The sequence below is a fragment of the Phaseolus vulgaris genome, chromosome 5 (genome assembly GCF_051622355.1).
Source record: "Phaseolus vulgaris cultivar YP4 chromosome 5, ASM5162235v1, whole genome shotgun sequence".
Taxonomy (NCBI): domain Eukaryota; kingdom Viridiplantae; phylum Streptophyta; class Magnoliopsida; order Fabales; family Fabaceae; genus Phaseolus; species Phaseolus vulgaris.
In genome coordinates this window covers 40215403-40226535 of record NC_143502.1, presented here as the reverse complement: position 1 = coordinate 40226535, position 11133 = coordinate 40215403, and the positions used below count along the sequence as shown (strand labels likewise).

The 11133-nt window shown below is 31.9% G+C and overlaps 2 protein-coding genes across 2 annotated transcripts; both read left to right on the top strand.

Annotated features, from left to right (window-relative positions):
- Positions 1 to 2643: 2643 nt before the first annotated feature.
- Positions 2644 to 3461, top strand: LOC137816981 (histone H2A). Its single transcript, XM_068620173.2, has 2 exons — positions 2644 to 2973; positions 3073 to 3461. Exons 1-2 carry the CDS (start codon positions 2764 to 2766, stop codon positions 3310 to 3312), a joined length of 450 nt encoding a protein of 149 aa, XP_068476274.1. The 5' UTR covers positions 2644 to 2763; the 3' UTR covers positions 3313 to 3461.
- Positions 3462 to 7852: 4391 nt separating this feature from the next.
- On the top strand, positions 7853 to 8638 carry LOC137817009 (histone H2A). Its single transcript, XM_068620208.2, has 2 exons — positions 7853 to 8154; positions 8251 to 8638. Exons 1-2 carry the CDS (start codon positions 7945 to 7947, stop codon positions 8488 to 8490), a joined length of 450 nt encoding a protein of 149 aa, XP_068476309.1. The 5' UTR covers positions 7853 to 7944; the 3' UTR covers positions 8491 to 8638.
- The last annotated feature ends 2495 nt before the right edge of the window (positions 8639 to 11133 follow it).

Below are 11133 nucleotides of genomic sequence, written 5' to 3'. Positions count from 1 at the left end.
GCTTATTTGGGTTTTGAAATCTTATTTACTATAATAAATATATAAGTGATTGTAAAAAAACTTATCTTATAAACTAATTTTTTTTATAAGATTGAGTTGAACTTAAAGTATATTTTTAATATTAATATTATATAAAAAGTTATGTAGAGTTTATGTTAATATTAACTTGGTTCTTTTTAATCAATGGTTGATTAAGGAGATACTTAAAAACTATGCTTTCCAAAATGCATTTAATAAATTTGATATTGCTGCAACTTTTCCATATATATCAATATTCAGCATAAGGGAATACATCCCTGAATCAAAAGCTTCTCAGACTCCATAGAATGATATATAGCAGCGCCTGATATAACAATAATTTCATATTGTTGGGGTGATTCAGTAAGACTTCAATTTCATTTGCACAGTTTATAAATAATATTTTCAAATGAGTTTCAATAGTATCGTTATAAAGGATAAACATTGGTGTATTCATTCATTATATTTACAAAGAATGGTAATATTGATAAAATTTGTGAAAATTCTACTGTCATGATAGTGCCTTGTCTTTTTACATAATTATGTAACCGATCTTATAATCTTAACTATATCTATATAATCAAGATTTGTGATTAAATTATGGTAACTTCAATTTAAAATCATATTAACATAAGTTAAGTGAGAAAATTTTATTCACACAAAGGGAAATTTTTTATTTTGAGAGCTTGTATTATTTTTTGCACACTCCTTTGTTTTATGTAGGGTATTTGATACGACATATTTTAAGGTCTCAATTCATTTTTATTTTAAAAGGAGATTTCACTTTGAGATCTTAAGTAATTTGTTTTAGGTTTTGTAATAAAATACTTTTATATAATGATGTTGTACCGATCATAATCATACGAGACTTAAAAATCTCGGTATCCAGTTTTGGCTGATCGACATGTTCAAAATGGATTACAACTAGAAGGAGATTAACAAGCCTAAACCGTAGAGAAAATTAAGTAATATGCTTTTACTTACAGTCCAAATGCTAATTCGACCAAATAATAACGAGCCCATAAGAAGCATATAAATAATCACAACTTTTGAGAATAATGTGCGTTATTATTGCGCATTAATTGAACCGAATATCGAGTACTTGAGTATTGAAACACCTTTTGCAGGTGTCCTCTCGACTAAGAGTCTGTGAGAAATGAGATTTTGACTGAAGTGAAAGAGTGAGAGCATAGGAAGGAAGAATAAGCTAAATTAGTTTGAGAAGTGTAAGGAGGAGTGCACACCGATCGAGAAAGAGTTCAGTAATTAGAAGTTCTCTGAGTCCCTTTTGTACGAGAACATATGTTAATAGATTTTGTAGAACTCATTTTCATATTTAATTTAAATAAGAAACTCAATGTTAATGGTATGTTATTTCCACAAGAATAATGTTAGAATCATGTTATCCATATAAATCAATAAAACGATGAATGAAAGACTAGTATCGTTCTTGACTAACAACCAATAACTTTTAAACTTACATTATTATCTTAGATTTTGTACACTTATTATCTTAGATTTACCTAACTTGTACAGTAATCCATTTATTGTTGTTTTGTAATCCTATACAATTTGCATATATGCTTCCTCAAATAACTCACAACAAAAATATAATGAAACCCTTATAAAGTTAAATTTAGTCATTGGTGAGAAATTAATTTCAACCTTTTTTTATGTGTAACCTCTTGTGATCAACATAACATGTATTTCTTGATTCAATATTATAATTCAATTTGAAAATTTATTTGGACCTTATGTAGTGTTTTTCTTGAGGAACTAAAAACAAGTGTAACTATTTTCTATAGTTTTAATCTATTAAGTCATAACATATCTCTATTTAGGGGTAGGAAATTGTTCTATGCTAGAATTTAGACACCTAAGAGTGTAAGTTATTAGAATACTCATAATCATATAAATATAAAATTTCTTACACATTTATTTTATGATGTGTGAATGGTTGTAAATTCAGATCTAATTAATGAACAACAAAAGAGTTATCTTAAGACAAATGTTTAGAAGAAATCACTCTCTTAGAGAGTACATACCTTAAAATAAAATATTTCTTAATTTATAGTATCACTTTAAATACTAAAAAGTTAAAAGAATTCATTAGAAAGAAATAGAAGGGTACTGTGAAAATTGTAATATATTACGTTGTATAAGATAACATAATAAAATACTAATAATAATAAAATCAAATAGTGGTTCATCAACAATAAAATACTAATTTTTTTTAGTGAAACTTTAGTGGTTCATCAACAATAAAAAAATCTATATAAAAGTGCGGAGTATATAATTTTTCCTTTATCTTTTATATTACATGTTGTTATTCAATTGAACTAACAAAAATAAAATAAAAAATTAAAATTATTCTTATGATTTTTTTTTCAATCTTTTAGGCAGTTCAATCTTCTCTTGTATTATTTTCTGATTTTCACATATTATATTAATGTGAATACACAGGTTGTTATCCAGATCTCAACTTCATTTTAAAATTGGAAGTAAAAAAGGTGGGTGCCGTATAGTGGAATCTCATTGGCTGGTTCAGGAGGACACGGATCGCCAAGAAAATTATTTCGAGCCGTGGATGAGATATAATCCAACCGTCCACATCTCTCCGTGCTTGATCCTCGTGAACATGTCCAAAGCTTTATAAAGCAGAGCATACGAAACTTTTCTTCATCATCTTCTTACCGATACTCTCACACAACACTGTCATCTTCTCCTAAAATATAGGGTTTGGCCATGGATACCACCGGAAAAATCAAGAAGGGCGCCGGAGGAAGGAAGGGCGGCGGACCAAAAAAGAAGGCAGTGTCGAGGTCTGTTAAGGCTGGTCTTCAATTCCCCGTCGGAAGAATCGGACGGTTTTTGAAAAAGGGAAGGTACGCTCAGCGTGTGGGTGCCGGCGCTCCCGTTTATTTGGCTGCAGTTCTTGAATACCTAGCAGCTGAGGTAACCTAACATTGACTGCATTTCTTGAGTGATTGTGAATTGTGCTTAATTTGGTGTTTTGCTGACAGGTTTTGCTCATGTTTTGATTCGATTGTGTAGGTTCTTGAGCTGGCTGGAAATGCTGCCCGTGACAACAAGAAGAACAGGATTATTCCAAGACATGTTCTTCTGGCTGTGAGGAACGATGAGGAATTGGGGAAATTGCTTTCTGGCGTGACCATTGCCCATGGTGGTGTGCTTCCCAACATCAACCCTGTTCTGTTGCCCAAGAAGTCCGAGAAGGCTGCCAAGGAACCCAAATCTCCATCTAAAGCTACCAAATCTCCCAAAAAGGCTTAGAATAGAAATTTAATTTAGTTATGTATATCTCTGTTAGGATGCCATTGGTGTAATAGATATGAGATTTGACGGTTGAAACTTGTATTCTTGCTTTACTGTAATGCGTGTAGAAGTTTGCTTCATTAATGGAAACCTATCGTTTTCATCCATTTGTTCTATCTACGACAACTGTTTGTTGATCTTATATGGGAAGAGACTTCTTTAAGGTTTGAATAGGGCAAATAAAAGTGACTCTGCATTGTTATTCTGATGCTTATTTAAGGTTATTTCAAGATATGGTTCGTTGTTGTATAAATATTTGTACTGTTATGTTTCTGGAAATTGTCTGTTTGATCAAGAGACTAGTTTCTTACCTTAGTACTGGGAATGAAATCAATAGTGTTTTTTTTTTTTAATCTTTAACTCTTTTTTTTCAGATGTGCCTCTACTACTGAGTAACTGATGGAGTACAAAATGCAGTTTCTCAATTTTTTACTGCGTATATGACTTGATGAATTTTGAGGGTGTGATTGTTTTAACTGAGGAGAAGAGATGAAGATAATCATTTTGTTTTGGAGGCATATTTTAGTGATGATTTACTTTTGAAAACCATTTATGCACTGCATTAAAAATGAATTAAATTAGTTGTTTGTTTGGTCTAAATCATCTAATAGTAGGCGAGAATAGAGAAAATGAATTTTATTTCCATCTCTTTTTAAATGTTGAGTAACAAAAAATTAAAATAACTCTTCCTTTTTGTTCCAACTAGACATTGAATCATTTTAGGTAACGCCTAGCGATCTAAAGTAATAAAAATGTGATATAAACTTTAGGAAACAATTTTTGTTAATAACACTGACCTAAACTATAAAAAAATGTTATTTAAACTTTAGAAAACAATTTGGCCATAAAAATTGTGATTTAAACTCTAGAAAACAATTTGGTCTTGGTTTTGCAGTCCTGGTGGATGTTGTTCAAAAATAATATTTTTTTTCTTTCTATAACCATACATGTTTTTAATTAAAATCGTTGTTTATGACTTACAAGATATTACAAGATATGTATAACATTCTACTTTTAAATAATTATATTCATTATTATTTTTATTTTAAATTAATAATTAGAAAATCTTATGTTTAATTCCTGTGATTAAATTTATATTTAAATACATATATATATATATATATTTTATTTTATTTTTCGTTTTTTATATGTATAAAGTTTGAACATTAAAATAGTTTTTAATAAATATTTTGCCTAAATAAAGTAAACATAAAAAAAAATCAGAAAAAATAAATTATTTAATTAAAGAATTAACTAGTTACGAAAAATTTAATTAAAAAGGTAGCATGTACCAGATAACATATAACAAGTAGGTTACAAGCAGCAGGTAGCATGTAATAGGTAGCAGGTAGCATGTAATAGGTAGCGTAAGAGGTAGAAGGTTACACATAACAAGTAGTAGTTTACAGGTAGCAAGTAAAATGTAGCAAGTAATAGGTAGCAGATTACAGGTAGCAGGTTACAATTTACAGATAACAGGTAGCAGATAATAGGTTACATGTAACAAGTAGACGGTAACAAGTAACATGTAGCAGGTATCATGTAGCAGGTAGTAGGTAAATGATAGCAAATAACAAGTAGCATGTAGCAGGTTACAAGTAACATGTAACAAATACCAGGTAGCAGGTAACAAATACCAGGTAGCAGGTAACAAATACCAGCAAGTAACATGTCACAGGTACTAGGTTACAGGTAACAAGTACCAGGTTACAGGTAATAGGTACCAGGTTACAGGTATCAGGTTACAGGTATCAGGTTACAGGTGTACCAGGTTACAGGTAACAGGGTTACAAGTAGCATGTAGTAGGCAAATAGCAAGTAGCAGGTAACAGGTAACAGGTAACACGTAACAGGTTACAGGTAGCAGGTTACAGGTAACATGTAGCAAGTTTCAAGTAGCAGGTAACACGTACCAGGTTACAGGTATCAGGTAACAAGTAGCAGGTAACATGTAACAGGTAACAAGTAGTATGTAGCAAGTAACAGATAACAGGTAGTCGGTAGCATGTTACAAGTAGCAGGTAGTAGGTTCCAGGTAGCAGGTAACATGTGGCAGGTAGCAGGTAACAAGTAGCAGATAACAAGTAGCAGGTAACAAATAACAAGTAGCAGGTAACAGATAACAGGTAGCAGATAACAAGTAGCAGGTAACAGATAACAAGTAGCAGGTAACAAATAACAGGTAGCAGGTAACAGATAACCGTAAGAGATAATAGGTAACAAGTTACAGGTAGCATGTAGCAGGTAGCAGGTTACAGGTAACATGTACCATGTAGCAGGTTACAAATAGCAGGTAGCAGGTAACATGTAACAGGTAACAAGTAGCAGGTAGTAGGTAGCAGGTAACAAGTAACAAGTACCAGGTTACACGTAGCAAGTACTAGGTTACAAGTAGCAGGTAACAAGTTACAGGTTACAGGTAGCAGGTTACAGGTAGCAGGAAACAGGTAGCAGGTAACAGGTAGCAGGTAACATGTAGCAGGTAACAGGTTACAAGTAGCAAGTAGCATGTAGCAGGTTATAGGTAGCAGATACCAGGTAGCAGGTAACCGGTAGCAGGTTATAGGTAACAAGTAACAGGTAACAGGTAGCAGGTTCCAAGTAACAGGTAACAAGTAGCAGGTAACATGTAGCAGGTAACAAGTAGTATGTAGCAAGTAACATGTAACCGGTAGCATGTTGCAAGTAGCAAGTTCTAGGTAGCAGGTAGTAGGTTCCAGGTAGCATGTAGCATGTATTAGGTACCAAATAGCAGGTAGCAGGTAGCAGGTAACAAGTAGCAGGTAACAGTTAACAGGTAGCAGGTAACAAATAACAGGTAGCAGGTAACAGGTAACAAGTTACAGGTAGCATGTTACAGGTAGCAGGTAACATGTAACAAGTAACAGGTAGTAAGTAGCAGGTTACAAGTAACAGGTAGCATGTAGCAGGTAACATGTTACAGGTAGCATGTAGCAGGTAACATGTTACAGGTAGCATGTAGCAGGTAACATGTTACAGGTAGCATGTAGCAGGTAACATGTTACAGGTAGCATGTAGCAGGTAACATGTTACAGGTAGCATGTAGCAGGTAACATGTTACAGGTAACAGGTATCCAGTAGCAGGTTATAGATAACAAGTAACAGGTAGCAGGTAGCAGGTTATAGGTAACAAGTAACATGTAGCAAGTAACAAGTACCAGGTTACAAGTAACAGGTAACAAGTTACAGGTCGCAGGTAACATGTAACATGTTACAGGTAGCAGGTAGCAGGTAGTAGGTTACAGGTAGCAAGTAAAAGGTAGGTAACAGGTAACATGTAGCAGGTAACAGGTTAACATGTAATAGGTAGCAAGTAGCAGGTAACAAGTAGCATGTAACAGGTAGCTGGTAACAGGTAACATGTAATAGGTAACATGTAGCAAATAACATGTAACATGTAGCAGGTAACAGGTAATAGGTAACAATTAGCATGTAACATGTAGTAGGTAGCAGATTACAGGTAACAAGTTGCAGGTAGCAGGTAAGAAGTAACAGGTAGTAGGTAACAGGTAATAGGTAATAGGTAGCAAATAGTAGATAGCAGGTTGCAGGTAATAGGTAGCATGTATCAGGTACCAGGTAACATGTAACAAGTAACAATTAATAGGTAACAAATAACAGGTAGCAGGTAATAAATTACATGTAGTATGTTCATACATTTCTCATTTTTCGAGTTTTTAAAATTTAAAGAACCCTTAATTTTAATTTCAAATTTTTGTATGACTAATTTTATAACTTTGATGGAATTTATTTATTAAAAATTAATCATTTTTTTTGTAAAGAGATTTCATATTTGAATGCTCACGAAAACCAACCTGATATTATTCTTTAACTAGTTCTATTTTTTTTGTTTCATTACATTTGAATACAAGTTGCCCAGAAGATTTATCAAATGGTTTTTTAAGACAAAAAGCTGACTGTATTGTTAATATAACGAAAATCTATGTATAGTAGCGTGTGTTACACTTACACACTTCACAAAATTTTCCAAGTGACAAGTATTATGTTATTTTCAACCTTAATAATTACACATGAATAAGGGTCTTGGTCCTTTCTAGTTTTTTCCGTTATATAATATATTCAATATATAAACAAATATATTTAAATGTTATTTTTATTTTAATGAATATTTCAGTATTACTTATTTTTTATAATGTTAAAAACATGCAAATAATGAATATTTTAAAGTTTTGATATCATAGTCGTGTGTACTTTAATATTATTTTCGTAATATATCAACGTTAATATTCTACTGTATATAAAATTGAAATTCCAATAAAAAAAGATTACTATAATTTAAAGTCGTAGTAGCAATATGGTGTCGAAGATTCCCTGAAAGACCAATAGAATTGAAGGACACGGATTGCCACGCGAGCCATCGTGAACCGTAGATAAAAGTAGAATCCAACGGTGAATATTATTTCAATGCCCGATCCTGAGGCATTGAGTTCAAAAACCTTTATAATATAAAAACGGTGACAACAAATCTTCAATGTGCATCTTGTTCTCTTGCAATTACTCCTTTTTCATCACCACTCTGATTTTTCGCCTAAAATATAGGGTTTGGCCATGGATACCACCGGAAAAATCAAGAAGGGTGCCGGAGGAAGGAAGGGTGGCGGACCAAAAAAGAAGGCAGTGTCGAGGTCTGTTAAGGCCGGTCTTCAGTTCCCTGTCGGAAGAATTGGACGTTTTTTGAAAAAAGGAAGGTACGCGCAGCGTGTAGGATCCGGTGCTCCCGTTTATTTGGCTGCAGTTCTTGAATACCTAGCTGCTGAGGTAACCTAACATTGACTGCATTTCTGAGTGATTGTGAATTGCTTAATTTGGTGTTTTGCTGATAGATTTTGTTGATGTTTTGATTGGGTTGTGTAGGTTCTTGAGCTGGCTGGTAATGCTGCCCGTGACAACAAGAAGAACAGGATTATTCCAAGACATGTTCTTTTGGCTGTGAGGAACGATGAGGAATTGGGGAAATTGCTTTCTGGTGTGACCATTGCTCATGGTGGTGTGCTTCCCAACATTAACCCTGTTTTGTTGCCCAAGAAGTCCGATAAGGCTTCCAAGGAGCCCAAATCTCCATCTAAAGCTACCAAATCTCCCAGAAAGGCTTAGAATATAAATTTAATTTAGTTATGTATATCGGTCTTAGGATGCCTTTGGTGATAGAGATGGGATTTGATGGTTGAAACTTGTATTCTTGCTTTATTGTATTGCGTGTAGAAGTTTGCTTCATTAATGGAAACCTCTTGTTTTCGTCCAACTTTTCTCTCCACGTCAACTGTTTATAACACCAAAGGCATGTGTACCAAAGGTTTTGTATTGTGCAAATTAAAGGTTATGGAATGCTGTGTACCAAAAACGCAAGTGACTTTGGCTGTGGTATTCTGATGCTTATTTAATGTTATTCCATGTTATGTTTCGTGGTTGTAGTGGGGAGGAGGAGTTGGGGAAGTTGCTTATAGTTGCTATCAGTGGTGCTATTTCCAACTTGACTGTCTTGTTGCTGAAAGAAGACTGATAAGGCCTCCAAGTAGCCCAAATGTGTATCCAAGGACCAAACCTCCCCTGAAGGGATTGATGATCTAGTTTTTAAAAATAAATAAATTAATTTGATGTTTTCAATTTAGTTGTGTTTTAGGTGTTTCTGGTATCTTAAAGTTGATGCTTTTGATTGATGTAGTTCTGATATTACTGGTTGTTACTGTGCTTTAAATCGGTCTGCAGAAACGTCAAGATCTGGGTAATATTAATGTTTATTTTCGGTATTTATCTCTCTGATGATTCACATAACATTATGTTCCTATTTGCGGTCGCATGTTTTATTGAATTTGTTTGTTTTTTATATATAAAATAAGTCCATCTTAGCTTTTAATTTTGTCCTAATTTTTTTATTTTGTTTGTTTTATGTGATATCAAAGAATGAGTTGATCTTGGAAGAGTGTTTCTTGTTGAATTTTGTACTTGCTTTGTTTTGATTTGGTGTTGAGTCTTATTTTTTCCCCTCACTTGTTTGATTTTTATGCTTGAATAGCACACTATGTTGTACTGTTCTGTTTCTGGAAAGTAGTCTAATTGAGCAAATCAGAGACGAGTTTCTTACCGTAGTACTGAGAATGAAATCAATAGGTGTTGTAACTCATTTATCTTTTGCAGATGTGCCTCTACTACTAGTAACTGATGGAGTGTGGAATGCAGTTTCTCAATTTTTTACTGCATATATGACTTTGATAATTTTTTAGGGTGTGATTTTTTTTATTATCAGCAATTTATTTTAGGGTGTGAATGTTTTGACTGAGGAGAAAAAATGAAGAAAGATAGTCATTTTTTTAGTCGTAGCATTTTCCTCCATTAAGAGTAGGTTTGAATTAGTAACTACATTTGATAGAGTGAAGAAAAAGGAAAAGAAATGAAGAGAAAGAGAGGAAAAAGTGAATTTTATTTGAATTGAGGGAAAAATAATAGAAAATGTAGAGAAATAAATATAATTTTTATAAAGGTTTGGGAATAATTTGATTAATATGTGGAAAATGATATGTTGACGAGTTGTAACTTGATGTGATAGGTTTAGAAATAAATATATATAATAAAAAATAAATTTGTAATTAAATGATATAAAAAAATATTAAAATAATAGTATTGAAAGTTGTAATGTGGTTGTATAAAATATTGGGATTGTCGATATATCATTGTCCTTAATATATTAATATATCTAGAACAAAATTTAATGTAAAAAGTAAAATTTGAAAATATAAATTGAAGTTAAAATAAAATTTAAATTAAAAGAGAAAATTATTATAAAATTGTAATGAATTTTTTTATCATAATTAAAATATATTTAAATAAATTATCAAAATTTAAATAAATAAATTTTATGTTATTTATTATTTTATCATTTTAATATTAGTTATTTTAATCAATTGTGGTTTGCGTGATACAATTATGGCTGAATTTCAAGGCTTTCTTCGCATGTTAGCACAGAAAGTTTTCAAACAAAATTTGGATTGTTTTACTGTGCTTTTATGATTTTTTTATTTTCTTTATATTTCTGCGCATCCTAAGTTTATGTGGTTGGGAAAAAAAACTGGACCTAAATTAAAAAATAAAGATTGATTTGTGACTGACGCATTAATAGGAATGATAAATATTAATATATTAAATAATCAAAAGGAATAATATGTGGTAAAAGGGGCTAGTACTAAAGGACTACACACAAAATTTAGCAGAAGAATGAGATATAATTGATCATGTTTATATATGAATTCGGATATCCTAAATATATTTTACAATTTATTTTTCTTGTTGAAAGAGTTGATTATGTTATAACTTGTTTTTATTTCAGAGAAACATGATTTTTTTTAGCACTTCTATTAAGATTTCAACCTCCAACATTCATGCGTAGCTTACGAAAAAGTAATCTTGTCCATTACATAATTTATATTTAGGTTTATGTTTTCCAACAATATAATAATAATGCTCTTTTTAACCTTTAAAATAATTTAAATTAGTTGTTGTTTACTCTAAATCCTCTGATATTAAGCAAAGTTTAGATGAAAATGAATTTTATTTCCATCTCTTTTAAAATGTTGAATCAACAAACAAAAAGTTTAAATTATTGTTCCATTTTCATCCAACTAGATATTAATTAAAATAATTGATTGATTTGTGTATGGGCAGAATGAAACGCATTAAATGTTTTTGTGGTTGTTTATACATTTACACTACTAATCTATTTTCTTATTTAGGAAAGAGATTTGA

What these genes read in the sequence shown, in the direction of transcription:
- LOC137816981 (XM_068620173.2), top strand. Translation starts at nt 2,764, where the DNA reads ATGGATACCACCGGAAAAATCAAGAAGGGCGCCGGAGGAAGGAAGGGC. An exon ending in TTGAATACCTAGCAGCTGAG is followed by an intron (nt 2,974 to 3,072) that starts GTAACCTAACAT and finishes TCGATTGTGTAG; the next exon opens with GTTCTTGAGCTGGCTGGAAA.
- LOC137817009 (XM_068620208.2), top strand. Translation starts at nt 7,945, where the DNA reads ATGGATACCACCGGAAAAATCAAGAAGGGTGCCGGAGGAAGGAAGGGT. An exon ending in TTGAATACCTAGCTGCTGAG is followed by an intron (nt 8,155 to 8,250) that starts GTAACCTAACAT and finishes TGGGTTGTGTAG; the next exon opens with GTTCTTGAGCTGGCTGGTAA.